Genomic DNA, 19,474 nt, shown 5'->3' with positions numbered 1-19,474 from the left:
GGCAATCTGGGACCTGCGCTCACCGTCTGTCCCATCTCAGCCTTAGCCCAAGCGCTCATGGAGCACGGAGCAGGCTTCCAGCATGGTGCACCCAAGTTACCTTAACAGCACTAGTTTGGTGGAGTTCAAATATTTATATTTGTATGTGAAAAATATTATTTCATAGAATAGTATTTCTAACATTTCTAAGACATTCAATCACTAATAGTCTCACCTCAGCATAAATCCTGAGTGGTTTATTCCAGTTTGATAAACAAATCAAGGGCTAACAAACTTCCCTTGGGAACAGCTCGCCATCACCTAAATTTTCTTCACACAGAATATCTGTCGTTGTCAATAAAACATTATTTTGACCTTTAACCTTGCGTGGGACATAAAACGCAAAGAGTGTCTTGAGGTCAAAGAGCAAACCTGGCATTCTTTCTGGGGGCCGTGTAGAGCGGCTCCCCAGGGAGGGGTGTCCCTGGTCCACGCTGAGAAAGCCCCAGGAGCTGGTTATCACGCAGGCTCCAGGCCAGAGCGCCCTCCCGCCCAGCGCCTCCACTCCCAGCAGGAGCGTTTGAGCTCAGCTCCTCACACTCCAGTGACGCCGCTGCATCCTCTCCAAACAGCAGGCTCTTATTCCTGCAAGAACAGGCTCCTGGCCCTCCAGTCGGCAGCAGCAGCAGGCTGTGCCAGCGCGGAGCCTTCTCCCACCCCAGACGCCTGGGTGGCCCTGCACACTCGGGGTTCCTTCTCGGACTCAGTGTGGGATGCTTCCAGAATTGTGGCTCAAGTTAGTTCACCCATTCGTTGATTGGGTACAAGAGAATCAGTCTTGTGGACTTATGTTGTATATTTCTCCCAGTTATTTTCACATTCTTCTCTTTTTATTCTGTATGGTAATCTTATTTTTCTTCATCGCTTTTATTTCTTTAACATTGCATTTTCCTGTTCCAGTACTCTTGCCTCTCAATTTTTTCCACTCCAACAGTTACTTTAAAATCCCAGCAGAACACTTGGCCATTTCCCCCAGGGGGAAAAAAAGTTATTTCATGGTAATTTATCACAGCAGATATAGAGAAAAGGTACAGATAAAGAGAGACCAGCAGCTGCAGATACAGCTCATGGAAATTATCTTCTGAACCTGCTTTCCCTTTATCATCAAACAGCCCTAAAAGCCATCATAAATATAATAAATGGGGTAAATAAAGATAATTTCTGTCTCATATCCAGAATGTATTTAGGGCCCCTACCTATTGCCTTCTACCATAGTTAGCTCAAGTGGAAAGGCTAAGTATCTTTTACATGTGAAATCTGTGCAGAGAACTGCCTACTTTGTCTCATTAGGAGCCAGAGCAGGTAGACCCTGAAACCAGAGGCAAATTAATAAATTTTTTACTCACTAATCTTACCTCTCATTTGCTGCTCTTGTATTATTTTGCTATTGATTGAGCTCTCATCAGAAAGAAGTTCTTTTTCTTTTCTCTGTCTATGTAGATATTGCTGCAAGGTCAGCTAAGCTGCATCTACTGTACTGCCTCTCAGCAACCCATCTGACATTTCAGTAGATTCCAAAGGAATTGCTCACTCTTTTTTTTTTTTTTTTGACTACCAAAGCCTTGACCATCAAAGATGTTTTAATTGTGAACTATCAGACAGTGCTTCAGATTACCAAAACACAAAAGTACTATGTGTTAGATTTTATTCAGATTGTCTATTTGTCTAGGTTAAAATGTGCTTGTCGGTGGGCTGGATAATATATATTTATCTTCCTTTCTACCTGTCTTAACAAAGATAAAAATGAAATCCAAATTCATTCCTAGAAAAAAATATTTATGTCAGTAACTAGATGTGTTTACTACCTGATGGTCTATAGAGAAAGTCTGAGGTACAGCTAAAAGCTTGCTTTAACACTTTTGTTGCCATTTACCCAGTTCTACGTAAACCAGCACATACGAGTCAGCAATAGCATTGGTGCCAAGCGAGTCACTTCATGTCCAAGAGGGTAGCTATTGTCCATTTTGCAACAGTTATTTAAAGATGAGCAGAAAGCAAAAGCTAAGCCCTGCTGCTTTGGCCTTTGCATCGTGCATCATCGGACATTGTCCAGCTGCTCTCTGTTACTCTGAAGCTCTGCATTTTATCTGTGAAACCGCTGTGGCAAAAACAGGCTGGAATGTTTACTTAATGCTCTTCTACTTAATACCAAAAGCATATGGAATGTGCTGCTAGCATAGTGCTTCATGGGGGTAGGGGGAAGAATCTTCTGAAATTGTTTTAATACTAGTTTCTTCCCTACAGATTTTCAGAACAAATTGTATACAGAGTTCACCAAATCAACCTTTAAAAACTCTAGTATAATATTACCCACCATACAAGAAAAATGTGTAATCACTTCTACCTAGGATTCAGTGTGCATACATGAAAATAGCATGCTTTTCTTATTTTTCTGCACAAGTTTTGGGTCCCATGGTAGATGAGGGCTTGCAAGTTCACGGCAGCAGCACTTCTTTCTAAGCCATGACCTAATAAATGTGTGAAGGTGTGACTGCAGGGCGCCTTCCGCGTCTGACCAGCTGACGGGGTGTGTGGTTTCAGGGTGAGAGTATGGACAATTTCAACTGGGGAGTGCGCAGACGTTCCCTGGACAGCCTGGACAAGTGTGACCTGCAGCTGCTGGAGGAGCACCAGCTCTCAGGAAGCACCCCCAGCCTAAATAAAATGAACCGCGAGGACTCCGATGAGTCATCCGAGGAGGAGGACCTCACCGTCAGCCAGCTCCTGGAGCACTCGGACCTTGTAAGTAGTAACTTGCCCACCGCAGGAATCGGAAGACAGCCTTGTTTCATGAAGGCAGTCATGTCGTTTCCAGTTTTGACTAAAGAAACTCCCCCAGCTGCTTAGCTAAAACCGGAAAGGTCACCCACCGATTCTCTGTAGATTGCAAATGTAAACCAATGCTGGGACATTTGCTGTAAACTCTGAAAGCTATCAAATCTGTGAAGGCAGAGATTTCCCCAAATAACTTTTATTCGGCTGGACTCTTTTAGTAAATTCCTCAGACAGACATCCAAAGACTTAGGAAATATGACAGACACCTTGATGTGGTTATGTGAAAATCGAGGTGTTCGTTTTCTCGAGAGCTGCACCAGATGACGAGGCTGCCAGCCCCGTGTCTGAGGTCCAATCACGGTGAGTTGTGCCAACCCACAGCAAGTCGACAATGGTCTGTAGTCACATGGAAAGAACAACTGGCACTTTTAAAGAAGGGCGCTCATCTGCGTCTTGTTTCTTTTGCTTTTTAAACAGATGATGGCGCTCTCCCCCTCCGACCACAGCAACCACATGGAGTCACTCCCCGCGGCCTGTGACCTGACTCGCGCAGACCCCCAGGCCTTCAGTGCAAGAATCACCAGCTTCGACGCTTCTCTGCCTGAGCTGAATAATCTGCAGGTTTCTGAGGGCTCTAAGGTGAAGAGATTTTGGCAATTCTGATTGTAGTTTCTTGATTTTCCACAACTTCTTAGGGAGTTAAAAGTGGAGGGACTGTCTTTTTTTTCTCTTTCTGACTCGCTGAAATAGGGGACGTTTGTACAGCTGTTTTGAGGTTGATTTGCCGTCACACACTTCACATACTTGAGTAGCCATCTTCTTCTTGGTTGAAAGAGATTTTATTTTTTTTACAAGACATTTGAAAACATCTTTTTAAGATGAAACATTTTGCACTTATTATCGAGTGTGGACACTCTTGATTGACGGCAAAACTAACTGGTAAATATCTGGGAACGGTGGGCCTGGGACAGTGCTGCTCTTTGTCATGACTTTCATGAAACAATGTGCTAAGCAAAGTGTGGGTGTATTCATGGGCCGGGGAAAGTTTTCCCTATGTAGGAACCAATGACACAATTTGTTCATTGATTCAGTTTTTGCTTTTTGGCACACTTTTAGAATTTTCAGTGTCAATCACATTATTATACTTAGGTCTGCACAAGACTGTCCTAGTCACATTCTGAGGGGAAAAATCACCTAATGGCTATAATTTTCTTATTTTAAAATGTTGGCTTTAAAAAACCTTAGCTGGGTATATTTTATTTTAAATTTAGTTTTATCCAAATCTCCAGTCCATAAAACCGTCCAGACTCCCATGCTATGCTCATATATATTCCCAATAGATTTTCTTTTTCCTTATATTTGATTTTCTTATTTTAGACCTATCAAATTAAGCTGTTGTAGGTAGGATAGCAAAGTTTTCTTTGTCATGAGTTTGCTTCTACTTGTGTAAGTCTGAAAGAGAAAATAGAAAAAAATTTTTAGAAAAGTATTTTCTTTCTATACTTTGAAAGGAGAAAAATATGATACCGACTACTCTGTGTGCTCTTGCAATACTCTAAGAACAGATCCAACATCTTGGAAACTCTTTGTACTACTTTAAAGCAAGGGCAACCAAATTTCAATGACCTATTGGCCCATTGCTAAGGGACTGTGATCAGAATTCCTGGAGTTAGCGGAACACTCTTTCTAGTCAAATAAAGGCCAGAAAGAGAACTTGTCTGAGGTCATAATGCCAGAATCCTGGGATTGAGAAATTACATTTTATGGAAAAGACATCATAAAATAACTATAGAGTGATTAGTATTTTATGCTTCTCAATCTTGGTATGGTCATTTTCACGATTTTTCTCTTTTGAATCCTAAGATATGTTGATTTCTCATAGAAAGCACCCCCAAAGAAATAATACTTTATGGACTCACACAAGAATTATCTGATTCTATCAAGGAAAGATTGAGTTTCATTTCTGAAATGCTATCCCTGTTTTTCACATGAGCTGCAATGTTTGATGTCTCTGTAATGCTAGGAATAGAAACTAAAGGACGTTTTTCATGAGAGCTCAGCCCTTGCCTAAGAGATGGAATCTGTGTACACCAATAGCCTCTGCCCATCACCAGTGGCCAGCCTCCTTTAAAATGCAGAAGAAGCAGATATGGATAAGCCTCTGAAACTCAGTATTTATAAGCAAGTCCTTCAATGACATCAGAAATCCTATCTCCCTAACATACCTTTATTCCTGCTAGTTGTCCCATGAATCCTAGATTCAAAATGCTAAATGCTAAAATGGGTGCCAAGATGTTAACCCAGGAAAATCTTCTAATTCATGAACATGTATATTTCTCTTTTGTCCTGATTTGGTTTTTGTTTAGGAAAATGACTTGCTGAAACATGTGCGGATATGTTCTTCCTCTCCTCTCCTGATCTGTACTCCAGTTGCCTTCCTTCCTCTCATAAAGAACAATCAGTTCTCTAGCTGATTTCCCTCTGGCCCAGGTTCAAGCCCAGCCTCTTTTTCCATTTTGTTTGCTATGTCTCCTTCCTGTCCCTCACTGATCCCAGTTCTGCCTGCCCTAGATTCCTTTCATTTTGCTGCTCATTCCACGTTCCATAGCAATTGTATAGCCACTCATCTGTTATCAAGGGGCAAAGTCATTTATATATATATGTATATATAAATATATATATATTCCAGTTATATATTCCAGACACTGATGATTCTAAAGCCTCATTTCCACTGGTAAGGGTATATTGGAGAGTTAACTCAGGATAGGCCAGCTAGACAAGGCTGGGTTGCACAATGGAAAGTGTTCTGAATCTGAAGGTGGGGTCTCTAGTCCCAGCTCTGACTCATCATCTGCCTGATATTAGCTGAACCCCTTTCCTGTATGGAGCATCTGTTTCCTCATCTATAAAATAAGGAGGTTGGGCCGGGGAATCTCTATGGTCCTTTCCAAGTTTAAACCCTTTAAGCATGGGCCAAATATCACAATCTACCAAGAGCCCCTTTGGAAACTATTGTGGAGAAGACTAAAAAGAAGATAAAGAATAAACAGTGCTTCGGAGTCTTCCTGGTTCCAGTTATAGAAACGGATCATATTGTATGCTAGAAAACTAATGCCCTAGTTTCTGTCACTCTCAGGATTTCAGTGTCTGCCTTTGCCTTTAGGTGAACAGACTTCTCGGTCTGGATTCTTCTCTATTGGGGGGATTTATTTTCTTTTCTTCCTCCAGGCTGGAGCTGGACACGAGCAGGAGGATGCCACCGTGCATGAGGATGATCTTTCCAGTTCTATCAATGAGCTCCCAGCCACGTTTGAATGCAGTGACAGCTTTAGCCTGGACATGACTGACGCAGAAGACAAGGCCGATCGAGCACTGGACCAGTTTACTCTTGCAAGGTATGGAAGCGGTTGGTGGAAACGGGTGGTGTCATTGCATTGCGGCCATTCTAACTCGAGTTAAATGGCACGCTTGCAGTGCTGGGACTTCGTATTGAAAGATTCCAAATTGCCCTGTACCTTGGGCGGTCCAGAGTTGGGTTGGAATCATCCACCCCCAGTGTAGGGCCTTACCTGGAACCAGGGAAGGATACTCACGTAGAACCTCGGGAAGGCGTAGTGCAACAGAAAAAAGCCCAAGAAGGGCGTGGGGGCTGGCCCAGACCTCGTAAGCTTGGAGATAAGCAACATTGGGCAAGCCTCTTTTATGAGGTGACTTCCAGCCGAAAGTCCGCTGTTTCTGAGACTAGTGAGACACAGTCAGAGAATATAAATAGAAAGGAAAAAAAACAAAGCATGGAGAGAATAGATTTAAAACACCATTGGCTAAACTAATGCAACATCTAGAAGAAATCACAAATTATAATGCTACATATTTACTTGAAGAAAAGAAAGTTGAGATCCTCACAGTCACTGTTCTGAAAGTTTAAGGTAAGAACTAAGTAAAAGCTTCTGATATGGCTAAACAAAGGCCTTCTGTTATGGAGAGCAGTATCTGACCATCAAAGAAAAGGGTGATTAAGGTAATACCTAGAAAAACATTTAACTTGTACCTTTTTATTCATTCTCTCTCCTTCCTTCCTTTCTGCCTCTCAAACCCTGCATTTCTCTTTTTTTATTCCCTTCTTTCCTCCCTCTGCTTTTTTCTTTGGGGCACTCGTGCATATGCATTCATTAATACTCTCCCTCTATAGAATTAAAATTAAAGATTCATAAATTTTATTATAGTTTTTCATAATGAAAATGGCAAGGAAAGAAAGTGCCAAAGTCTAGGAGCTAATGTTTACTTTGGGGAATGGCCCACCTGGGAAATTGAAAGACAGTTGCTGAAGGCTGTTGTGCATATGTGTAAAGGAAGTCAGAAATGGAGGAAGTGCCAGAATTCTAAAGGTGAAAATGCCATCTCCCAGAATCAAAAAAGAATCTCAGAGAGGAGTGGATATAGCTCAGTGGTTGAGCACCTGCTTCCCATGTACGAGGTCCTGGGTTCAGTCCCCAGTACCTCCTAATAAATAAATAAGAGGTTCTTTAAAAGGGAATGTCAGAACCCTCTGAGTAAAAGCCAAGACCCCAAACAAGCTCAAGGGGAGAGCAGGCAGAATGCCTCCTCATGCTGCCCAGGGTTAGAATTAATAGGACTGGGGGGAGGCTCAAAAGAAGGACATCATTTCCTGACAGAGTCGCTTTCATTTTCCCCAGCTTTGGAGAAGGTGACAGGGGGGTGTCACCGCCACCTTCACCCTTCTTCTCAGCCATCCTCGCAGCATTTCAGCCCGCAGCCTGCGACGACGCTGAGGAAGCCTGGCGCAGCCACATCAACCAGCTCATGTGCGACTCGGACGGCTCCTGTGCTGTGTACACGTTCCATGTGTTCTCCTCCCTGTTTAAGGTGCGGTGCCACTAAGCCCAACGGAACTTGCTTAAGGTGCGGTGCCACTAAGCGCAAAGGACTTGCTTAAGGTGCGGTGCCACTAAGCGCAAAGGACTTGCTTAAGGTGCGGTGCCACTAAGCGCAAAGGAACTTGCTTAAGGTGCGGTGCCACTAAGCCGAAAGGAGCTTGTTTAAGGTGCAGTGCCACTAAGCCCCAAAGAACTTGCTTAAGGTGCAGTGCCACTAAGCCCGAAAGAACTTGCTTAAGGTGCGGTGCCACTAAGCGCAAAGGAACTTGCTTAAGGTGCGGTGCCACTAAGCGCAAAGGAACTTGCTTAAGGTGCGGTGCCACTAAGCCGAAAGGAGCTTGTTTAAGGTGCAGTGCCACTAAGCCCCAAAGGAACTTGCTTAAGGTGCAGTGCCACTAAGCCCGGAGGAGCTTGTTTAAGGTGCAGTGCCACTAAGCCCGGAGGAGCTTATTTAAAGTGCAGTGCCACTAAGCCCGGAGGAGCTTGTTTAAGGTGCAGTGCCACTAAGCCCGGAGGAGCTTGTTTAAGGTGCAGTGCCACTAAGCCCGGAGGAGCTTGTTTAAGGTGCAGTGCCACTAAGCCCCAAAGAGCTTGTTTAAGGTGCAGTGCCACTAAGCCCGGAGGAGCTTGTTTAAGGTGCAGTGCCACTAAGCCTGGAGGAGCTTGTTTAAGGTGCAGTGCCACTAAGCCTGGAGGAGCTTGTTTACAGTGCAGTGCCACTAAGCCCGGAGGAGCTCATCTCTTAGGGGTCAGGGAGCTTCTAATGTCAGAGGCGTGTTGCTCTGTCCTCCAGATGCCCTAGTTCCTCGGACTCTCTCCTCTCTTTTACCCAGCTTTCTCAGAGTGGCATTGACAAGACTCTGCTCTCAAATGAGTGAGGCTGCCATGACGTGCCTCACCTGCTTTCATGGATGTCATGAACCCCGGCAGCTTGACCTCAGGACCTTTATAATGCAGGGTCTTCTGTCAAGCCTGTCCATCCCCATCTCATCTTTCCTCTGAGACCATTCCTCAGACTCTGTCTTCTCTTCATTTTCTTGGCTTCTCCTGCTGTCTCCCCCCCACCCCCCAGTGAATTATTTAAACATTGCAGCAGTACCTGTGAACACTTGCTTACTCTCCTTAGTTGTTTCTGCGTAGAAAACTGGTAAAGGTCATTCTTTGCTTCTCTTGAGTGGACAGCGCCCGGGACAGCCCCTCTGCACATCCCAGAAACAAGTGGCCCTCCCTCCAGAGGGCGTGCTACCTCACCTGGCCAGCAGAGGGCAGGCACCCTTGGCATTTTGCGCCCACAACCCCTGTGGCTGCCTCCTGTGTGGACACCTTTCACCTTCACCTGTTGCCCCCCTAAAACACATGATTGGTGACCTCTGAATGAAATAGGTGAGGTGGGAGAGCTCATCCTCTACTCTATGCCTGTCTGTTGGACGGGCTAATTCCTGTGGGTTCCTCTATGCCTCTTGTGCTGGACTTTTACTCTCCAAATTCCATCAGCGATCGGCAGGTTGGGAGGTGGCAAGAGAAGAGAGAAGTGTTCCTTGCCATGGAGGAACCCAGAGGTCTCCACGCATCTGCGGAGTTAAGTAGATCTGGGTGTGGAGTCGGAAGCAGGTAGTGACTGTGGAAGTGGCAAAGCTGGAAGCACTCAGCACAAAGGTAAAGTCAGGCGGAGATGTATGGACATGGAAACAAGGTTACACTAGAGTTTACCTGAAAACTGGTTTAGAGAAACATATATCGCGTAGAGTTCCCTTTGTAAATGCATTGAAGATGATACATCAGAGTTCCATCCTAATTTTCCCAGGGTAATCAGATTTTGGGTGTGTCTTATTTTCTTCTTGCTTTTTTTCAAGTTTCTATTTCCCTAAAGTTAAAATGCTTTTCTTTCAGTATTTTTCTAAACCTTATATTTAACAACTCACTAAATAGAATACCACTAACAACTCAAGGACAAAAATGAGCAGACTTGAAGGATGGACAGACGGACAAGTTGAAATCCTAGTTACACTTATTTAGTGGTTGAGCGCCCTTGAATATATCATGAGGAAGGGACAATAATTTGGGGACTTGTGGGAAGGGGCCCTCTAATCACCAGAGGGGCAAAATGGCAGAAGAGAAAGGTAAGAACAAAGGAATTCTCTAAAAATTGAAAAATGTCTATCCTTGTCAAACAGGACGGTTAGAGGTCCTGGGGACTAGGATGCCATGGGGAGAACCACCTTGAGAGATTGCCCACCGTTTCCACAGCTAGAGGCCCTGGACTGAGCTCTAGTCTGCCCTGCGCAGTGGGGGGCAGGCCTCCTGTGCGTTGTCGACTTCTTTTCATGATATGGGAAATGCCTCCCAGTAAATAGCCCTTAAGAACCAGACAGTCTAACGACTGCATCTCAAAGCTTGTTTACTTCTCTATCAGAACAAAGTAGAGGAAGAGACAAACCTGGGATCATCTGTCAGAAGTAATTTCAAATTCAGGAATACAGACTTAATTCCTTATGAAGTTAAACCCAGTCCTTCAACCGGGAGGCCCTTCTTATAACCCATTTTTGGAGAATTATATGCCAGTTATCCAGTTAGCTATGTTTCTCACTTGGAGTCTTCTTTGTGCTACTGTCTCTCAACTTTTCACTTGACTTTTAGTGAAAGCTCTTAGTATGTCAAACAGGCAAGCTAAGGTCATTTCTATAATTAACTGGGAGCTGAGGGTGAGGAGACCATTAGGAAGACATGAAATAATTGACTGCTGAAAGGTAAGACTTGCAGAAACACTTTAACATTAAGCCCAGATGAAATTTAAAAGACAGCCACCAGAAGGCTGCTATTTGAGGGAAATTTAATGTTGAGGAGTCATGAGCAAAGCAATTTAGTTGGTTCGTTAGCTCTAAAAATTATTTTTAAGCCATAATTAAAACTACATAATACAGACAGAGCTCAGCAATAACACATTTCGGTTGAGCACTTTCCGGCTCTTCAGGTTCAACTCAGTATTCCTGACACCCATCCAAGGCAAAGCCCTGGCTGGACGTCACATCAGCGAAGGAAGCCTTTCCTTCCTTCTTCCCCTCTCACCTAGAATCCCATGGCACATTGTTCTTGCATCTGTTACACTTGTCACACTGTATTAAGTCATCGTCTAGGTGTATATTTCCCCTGAAGAGGGCAGGTGCCGGTGTCTTCCATGGCTTGGTGCCCTGACACCTAGCCCAGTTGGCTAACAGACTGGGTACTCAGTAAATGTGGGGAGAATGGATGGAAATCTTGATGTACCACTTCCAACTTGAGGCCAGTAGACCAACAGGCCATTATCACTGACTGGCCAGCCGGGGTCCGCGGCCAAAGCCAGCACGCGGTCTGACTCCCAGCACCTCACCCAAGCGTGCGGCCAGTATGAAGAGGGCAGCACGAGCCCCACCTGTGCGTCTTCCCTGGGGCCCTGACCACACAGAAGGGATGTATTGGATGGGGGTCTCTGGGTGGAAACCTGGGCAATGTTTGGACTTAACCCTACTTGGGTTCAAACCCCAGTTCTGGCTGCTTTCTGGCCTGGTGAACTTGAGAATAGTGCTGAAGTTCTCCTTTGTAAAGTTTTTTTTTTTTTTAACAAAGTTTCCTCCTTTGCAAAAGTAGAATAAAAATAATATCTCTGGGTTCTAATTTTTTAAGGACCAAGTATGACAGTTCACATGGAGAAGAAGGCATCTAGCAGGTGGTCAGCACGTGCAGGCTGCTGCCAGTTAGACTCGCTTCCTCCTCCTCGCGGTCACTGGCCATCCCCACTGCCCTGACCCCTCATCAGGTTCCTCTGGTGACAGCCAAGGGGTCACGCTCCCCTGATGGTTGGGCAGCCTGGCCCCTGGCCTCAGGGCTCTCGACCATTTCTGGGAGGAGCACTCAGAATGCAGGAGAGGAAGTGAAGGTGCCACTGCTTAAGGGAGTGAAAGGACTTCAGAAATCGCATCCCGTGTCTTGAGGGCCAATGGCATCTTTCCCCAAGAGGGACCAATGGGACGTTTGGCAGGCAATAGTTCACTCCCAAGGATGCTGTTTTCACCACCCGGGCAAGAAAATGTGTTCAGTGCTCACAGCATCCAGGCAGCAGAGCATGTGGACACGAGAAGAAAGCAGTGTGAATTAAATTAAATTAAAATGCAGCTGGGAGGTGGGGCCGGGCATGACCCTGGGGCCGCCGGATGCATTTGGATTTGGATTTTTTCCCGGTGGGTGCATTATTAGATCAGTCTCCTATGGAGCTAATCTGCAATAACAACAGCAACAATATAAACATTTATTTCTTGTGTTTTAAAATTGTTGTGGTGGTAACATGTATATAACCATTTTAAGTGTACAATTCAGTGGCATTAATATCATTCACAATATTGTAATACTATCACCACCACCCACTGCCGAAACTTTTTTATGAACCTGAACAGAAACACTGCACCCATTAAGCAAAAACTCCGTGTACTCCCTCCCTACCGCCAACCCTGCCCGGTAACCTCTGGCCTTTCTGTCTCTATGAATTTGCCTATTCTAGGTGTTTCATCTCAGCGGAATCATGCAATATTTGTCCTTTAGAGTCTGGTTTATTTCATTTAGTCTACTGTTTTGTGCCTCCTGTTTCGATTTTTAATACTACAGTTAGTTTTAAGACCTTTCTCAACCCCCATCAAATGCTGTGCAATTGAGAGCAAGACTGGAAGCAAAACAGGTATTAATAAAATGTGCTAGAAACGAAATACGTTTCACACACGCAGGTTACCTGCTATTAATCTTTGTCATTTCCTCACTACGTCTGTGTACTGTTTTCCAGCATTTTCTTGTAAGTATAATCATCATGTTTCCTTGTGTTTGGTTGGATTTTGGGGGGTAGGGAGGAGATAATTGCCAAAATAATTTGTTTTTAAAAACAAGGAAAGTGTTTCTATTGGTCCTGAATGGACATCTCTCCTTGTGTCTCTGTCACTCTCTTTTCCCTGCTGCTCTGCTGCTCTTGTCTTAGATCTTCTCTGTATCACACAATGTCACTGAATTATATAAGCACGTTTCTGTGAAAGTCTGGTGAGAACAAAACTGAACTGATATTCCCAAATATCCCCTGCTCTGAAGCAGACAGCAGATCTAGCTGTCTCGGTTCAACATATAGCAAACTCATATCTCACTATATCTTCAGTAAGAAGTGAAAACCCCACCTCACTGGGAGACTGGAATCCTCATCCCAGCTCTGCTCCCCTTGGCCTTGGGAAACCAGACCCCGCATTCTACCCGTCAGCTTCCTTTCTGCACCAACGTTCTGTCACTTTTTGGCATTTCAGTTATTGCATGTAAAACTAACTGAGCACCATAGAGATGTGTATATGTTGTTCATTCCACCAAGATGCTCAAATCTGTTAAATAAAAGCAAATCATATGCAACATGGTTGGCTTTTTCCTAACATAACTTAAAAGGAACCTGTAGTTGTTTCAGGGGCATATTCGTTTCCCAGAGCAGAGTAGGTAGTATTTCGCATGAATTCAGTTTTATTAATGCCATGTTCTACAAAGGTTCTACAAAGCTGTGCCTAGAAGTGGAATTTTTTGTTTAACTATTTTGTTCTTTTTGTTAAAGATAGTTGTACTGGGAGTTTAAAAACTTTCTCAATGACAACATTTTCATTGAGATAAAAATTTTCTCAATAACACAGTCACCATGAGTCAGAATCTTCCTAATTATAATTTGCATCTCAGACAGAGAGGGAGGAGCAGAAGCTTTTAGGAAGATTATAGATATGAAAAGGAATGTGCACGTTGGCATCAGACTGGTCCTTACTCTATTGCTTATAGCTGATGACCTGACGAAAGCTGTTTAACCTCTCTGAACCTCTGCTTCTTCATCTTGCTGTGAGGAGTGATGGGTGGATATATGTAAAGCTGTAGGAGAGTTTGGCACATTAGCAGCCCCTGATCAGACATGCTCTGAAGAGAGATATTATAGATGTCCCAGGCAACAGTTAATGAACAACCAAGGATGACTCAAGCTGCTGACCAGTCCTGACCATCAGCAAAAATACATCGCCTTCATTAAAACAATGGCGAGACTCCACACAAGTTGAGAAGAGACATTTCAAGAAAAAACCTTGTGCAGGCTGGATGACTCTTGGGTTGATTGAGGGCACTCACTTACTCTGCCCCACCCCCTTCCTCCAAGGCCCCAGGCTCATTGGATAGTTGGGATTAGAACATGTTTTTTATAATATGTAAGGTAAAACTTGGCCCTTACGAATGATCATTATTTTGCCTTGCAGAATATTCAGAAAAGGTTCTGCTTCCTAACCTGTGATGCAGCCAGCTACCTTGGAGATAACCTCCGGGGAATCGGGTCCAAGTTTGTCCGCTCTTCCCAGATGCTCACCTCCTGCTCGGAATGCCCTACACTTTTTGTGGATGCTGAAACGGTGAGCATCCCCAGGCCTCCTCTGACAGCATTTTGTTTTGAACACATCTTCTGTGTTCGTGAGCAGTGCTGTGTTGTGATGGATTCCTGAAGGGTCCTGAGCCAGCAGGGTAATTTCTGCACATTGCCAGCCCAGATCAAGGCAAAGGCATCTCAGAGAAATGGAAGGGAAAAGCCCACCTCTGTGCCCCCTCCATGTCCTTGGCAACTTTGCCTGATGACTTTGTCTTCGACTCTGATGGCTATGACCCGGTTGGGTCTCCAGAGGCAACATGTCCCCTTTCCACATCTCCAAGTCCCAAAGAGAATTGCCTTTTGCCCTCTGGATTTGTCTAGCCTAAACAAGATGAGTGTTAAAGAATGATTAAAATAGCCTTTTGCTTACTGTTCAATCATGACTTCATGAGCAAATCCAGCTAGTACTTTGAGAGCAGGGCTGTGGGTTACCTTTCTTCAATCCCCCGTGCACATTTGTTTCAATGCAAATTATTTTCCTGTCTTTAGCTCCTTTCTTGTGGACTTCTGGACAAACTCAAGTTCAGTGTTTTGGAATTGCAAGAATATTTGGATACCTACAACAACAGAAAAGAGGCCACTCTCTCAGTAAGCTTTTGTGTTTCTGTTCCTGTGCTTTCAGTTTAAGTTGAATGAACCCAACCACCATGAGGTCTTGGGAGGTACTTAGACCAACCTCATGCAGGCCCTTTGGGGAGAAGACAGACTTCATTTTTTCCTCTGTTAGGGATTGAAATTCCAACCAAATGGTGGTAGAACTCTCAGAGTAGCGATTATTCAAGTGATATCTATAAAAAAAGAAATCAAGATATTAGAAAAAGTGGGCATCTGCTGGACAGGTCGCTTTGTCAATGTTTTCACTTTTATTTTCTTAGAGGTTTGAAACTGTTGATTACTTCCTTCCAGTATTAGCCACAACAAAAGCTAATTGTGGGTCTCACCTCCCTCCTCCTCTTAACCACCCAGGTTTCTGCCTGTCCTGGTGGCCTCGGTTGACCTTGGCTCCTGCTCTTTGCTAAATCATAAAATGTTAGAGACAGAATGGCTCTAGAAGCCTCCATTCAAATCCCCATTTTCCAGCAAAGCACAGTTTGAGACCCAGAGAGCTCATACAGTTCCCTAAGAGGAGTGATTGTGTGCAATATTTTTAGCATTTCCTGTAATATGCCAGACACTCTAGAGCGAGCATGGGTTTTGAAGTCAGGCAGACTTGGGTTCATGTTAGAACCCAGTTATTTAGGGGTCAAGGACTTTGGGTAAGTGACTTCCCTTCTCAGATTCACCATCTGAAGGTGGTGGTAATAATAATTAATTTGCAGCATTGTTGTAGAGATATAACAGTTATATAAGGGTCACAGCCACTGAGGTTTGCTGAGTTCTCTCTGTCCCTCAACCCACTAAGAGTTTTATGTACATCACCCCACTTCATGCCTACCACTACCCTGTGACTCACTGTTATTATCCTCTCCAGCTAGGAGGTGGGGGAGAGGGAGTGAAACCCAGGCCTGTGAGAGTCAAAGCAATCCACGCTTAGTTCAAAATGTGTTCATCAAGAGCAGTGAATGTACCTCACTAATGAAGGACGTTGTTAACGTGGGAAAACGTGAGAGATGTAAGGAGCAGGGCATATGTGAATCCCCTATATTTTTTATGTGACATTTATATAATCTAAGTATATGTTTTTCAAATAATAAAAAAATAGAAAGGAAAAAGAAAGTCATACTCTGAGCCACAACACAATGTTGCTTTGAAAATAGAACACTAGATTTTCACTGTAAATTCAGTGGCATTTTTATTAACAACTGTCATTATTGGTCTTCTCAGGGCCATTCTACCATAAGACACATTTGTCTTCTGTTTTTGTAGTTCTTTACCTGTCACTGTGTTCCTGCTACCCAGGCTTCAGCTAGTAAAATAATCCTTTCATTCTAGTTGACAAACAAGCCAGTCTTTTCATGTCACGAAAACCTGAGTTGTTTCCATCTTTTGCCAATCGTGAATAATGCCCCTATGAACATCAGTGTGCAGGTGCCTATTCATGTCCCTGCTTTCAGTTCTTCTGGGTATATACCTAGTAGTGGTATTGCCGGGTCATGTGGCCAATTTATATCTAACTTCTATAGGAACTGCCAAACAGACTTCCACAGTGACTGTACCATTCCACATTCCCACCAACAGTGAATAAGCATTCCCATCTCTCCACATCCTCTCCATCACTTGTAGTTTCCTGTTTTTTTAATAGTGGCCATTCTAGTAGGCCATTCAGTGATATCTCACTGTAACTTTGATTTGCATTTCCCTAATATCCAATGATATTGAATGTTTTTTCATGTGTTTTTTTCATATGCGTATTATTTCTTTAGAAAAATGGTCTATTAGGTCTTTTGCCCATTTTTTAATTGGGCAATTTGTCTTTTTATTGTTGTGTTGTAGCATCTCTTTAAATAACATGGATATTAAACCCTTATCAAATATTAGATTACCAAATATTTCTCCCATTGAGTCAGCTGTTTTTTTAGCCTCTTCACAAAGTCCATTGAAGGGCAAAAGTGTTTAATTCTGAGGAGGTCCCATTTATCAATTTCTTCTTTCATTGCTCATGCTTTGGGTATAAGGTTTAAGAGACCCCCTCTACTACAAGATCTTGATGATGTTTCCCTACATTATCTTCGAGAAACTTCCTGTTTAGGTCTTTGATCCATTTTGAGTGATTCTTATATAGGGAGTAAGATAGAGGTACTCTTTCATTCTTTTGGCTATGAATATCCAATTCTCTCAGCATTGTTTGTTGAAGAGACTGTTCTGTCCCAGGAAACTGAACTTGGTAGGCTTATCAAAAATCGCTTGACCACAGAGATGCAAGTCTATTTCTGAACTTCAATTCAAGTCCATTGATCAATGTGTCTGTATTTTTGCCAATACCATGCTGTTTTGACCACTGTAGCTTTATAATACACTTGATGAGTCCTCTGACTTCACTCTGCTTTTTTAGGATGTTTGTGGCTATTTGGGACCCCTTTCCTTCCAAATAAACTTTTCTATTTGACTTTTCTATTTTCTAATTGACTTTTCTATTTCTGTAAAGTAACCTATTGGAATTTTCATTGAGTTTGCTTTGAATCTAAAAATCAGTTTGGGTAGAATTGACATCTTCATGATGTTTTTTGTCTTCCAATATATGAACACAGAATCTTTTTCCAATTGTTTAGGTCTACTTTGATTTTTTTTAGCAGTGTTTTGTGAATTTCTTTTAATTTGTACATAAATTTTGAATGATCTGGAGAAACCCATCCCCAGAGGGTATGTTACAATGTTGAAATTATATATATATTTTTTTAAGATTTATTTTTTATTTATTTCTCTCCTTTAATACCGCCCCCCCCCCAGTTGTCTGCTCTCTGTGTCCATTCACTGTGTGTTCTTCTGTGTCCACTTCTATTCTTGTCAGCGGCACCGGGAATCTGTGTCTCTTTTTGTTGCATCATTTTGCTGCATCAGCTCTCCATGTGTGCGGTGCCACTTCTGGGCAGGCTGCACTTTTTTCATGCGGGGCAGTTCTCCTTGTGGAGCACACTCCTTGCGCATGGGTTTCCCTTACACAGGGGACACCCCTGAGTGGCACGGCACTCCTTGCGCGCATCAGCACTGCACATGGGCAAGCTTACCACTTAGGTCAGGAGGCCCTGGGTTTAAACCCTGGACCTCCCATGTGGTAGACAGACGCTCTATCAGTTGAGCCAAATCTGTTTCCCTGAAATTATATTTTTTTAATGACTATCATTGCACCTACATAAACAGATGTTTTCATTTCAAACAGTTCATCTTTAACCAAAAAAAAACCTCTTCCAAACAATTTCTTGTCACTACAGGAAAATTTTATTTTACTTAAATAAAGGCTTAATAAAATTTTCCGTGACAGAATTGTCATTAAAAATGTTCTCAGAACATCACTGGATTTACCTATGTGTGTGTCTCTCTTTCTGATAACAGTGGCTTGCAAACTGTAAGGCAACATTTGCAGGAGGATCCAGAGATGGAGTAATTACCTGTCAACCGGGGGACTCTGAAGAGAAGGTAATAAAAGCCTATTAGAATTTATCTCCTCTGTGCTCTGACATTGTGTGTTGATTTTGACCCACCCAAGAAGCCTGGACCTTGAAAAAGCAAGTGGCAGAGAGAGTCATCCTGTCCATGCTCAGTAAGACAGAATGGCACTCCAGACAAGCATGCCTGTGCATTGATGGAACTTGGGGTCTTTTTTTCCTTCTTTTGGGAAAAGTAGAGGTATGAAAATAACCTTTTCATTTGCTGGACACTGTCTAACTATACTAATTACTTCCTAATAAATATACTCTTGATTCAGAATACCAAACAAATTTCATTAATTCTTCACTGAACCACTTACTTCCTTCAATGAAGGAACTCTTTGATGATCTTTCAGCAATCCCTCTAAAGCAGATTTCCTCATTTAAAGTTGCTTTAAGTACACACCTTGGGGTAACTAACTTGTCAAAGTATGCCATACTTGTAAAGGAAATTTGGGCAAAGAGTGTGAATGGATTAAAATCATTCATTCAACAGTTACATGCTGAGTGGACACGTGATGGATACGATAGTGAACAGTAGACGAGGTTGCTGACGATCTTATCAGGGAGGAGTGTGCTCTTCAAAAAAGTGCAGAAAGCAACATGGAGGACATTTGTGCAGGGTCTGAAGAAGTTGGCAAAAGCCAGATCACGCGGGGCTTGAGTGTTCAACGTAGCAGCGAAGGTAACCAATGGAAAGGTTTTCCCAGGCTGTGTGATTAGGTCGGTGTTCTCCAGCTCTACTGTGGCAGCAGGTCGAAGTGGGCAGGAGTGGCTGTGGGAAGAGAGACGGTTAGGAGGCTGCTGCAGAGTGGAAGTGGGAGGTGGGCTTGCTTAGAATTTCTTCATCTCTACTGGAAAAACATTTCAGATGGCGCACCCTCAGGAGGACCAGTAGCCATCTTCCTGGGTTAGAGACAGGGCTTTAAGGTCGTGGAAAGAACCAAATTAAGTCTGGGGTAAAAATTTTCAACTGAATGACAGTGGTGTTCAATTCCCGTGTGGTCACTGTCATGGAAGAAGTTTGCAGTCTTGAGGGTAACTATACATGTTATGGTTGAGTCACGCAGTGAACCCCTGAGTAAGTTTTAGTAAAGAGAGCAGAGACTGAACAAGCAAACTGCAAGGCTGAGAAACATCTAGGTTAGGGTATTAAAGTGAGTTTTGCACTTCCTCACCATTACCTTTCTTGAGGACACACATTTATGTTTCACTTTCTGGTTTCCAGGGAGCTTTCA

General features: G+C 43.3%; 1 protein-coding gene across 6 annotated transcripts in view; it reads left to right on the top strand.

Moving 5' to 3' along the window:
- Window positions 1-19,474, top strand: part of FRY (FRY microtubule binding protein) — a 443,412-nt gene that overhangs the window by 409,497 nt on the left and 14,441 nt on the right. For all 6 annotated transcript variants that reach the window (XM_071208166.1, XM_058276985.2, XM_012519809.4 and 3 more), the window contains 7 exons: window positions 2,581-2,781; window positions 3,292-3,453; window positions 6,043-6,209; window positions 7,509-7,698; window positions 13,988-14,137; window positions 14,641-14,739; window positions 18,142-18,225. In XM_071208166.1, the coding sequence (XP_071064267.1) occupies window positions 2,581-2,781; window positions 3,292-3,453; window positions 6,043-6,209; window positions 7,509-7,698; window positions 13,988-14,137; window positions 14,641-14,739; window positions 18,142-18,225 (1,053 nt within the window). The remainder of the gene's footprint in view (window positions 1-2,580; window positions 2,782-3,291; window positions 3,454-6,042; window positions 6,210-7,508; window positions 7,699-13,987; window positions 14,138-14,640; window positions 14,740-18,141; window positions 18,226-19,474) is intronic.

This window comes from Dasypus novemcinctus, chromosome 15 (genome assembly GCF_030445035.2).
Source record: "Dasypus novemcinctus isolate mDasNov1 chromosome 15, mDasNov1.1.hap2, whole genome shotgun sequence".
In the NCBI taxonomy this organism is placed as follows: Eukaryota; Metazoa; Chordata; class Mammalia; order Cingulata; family Dasypodidae; genus Dasypus; species Dasypus novemcinctus.
The sequence above is the reverse complement of the archived record's forward strand: the minus strand, read 5'-3'. Positions and strand labels throughout refer to the sequence as shown.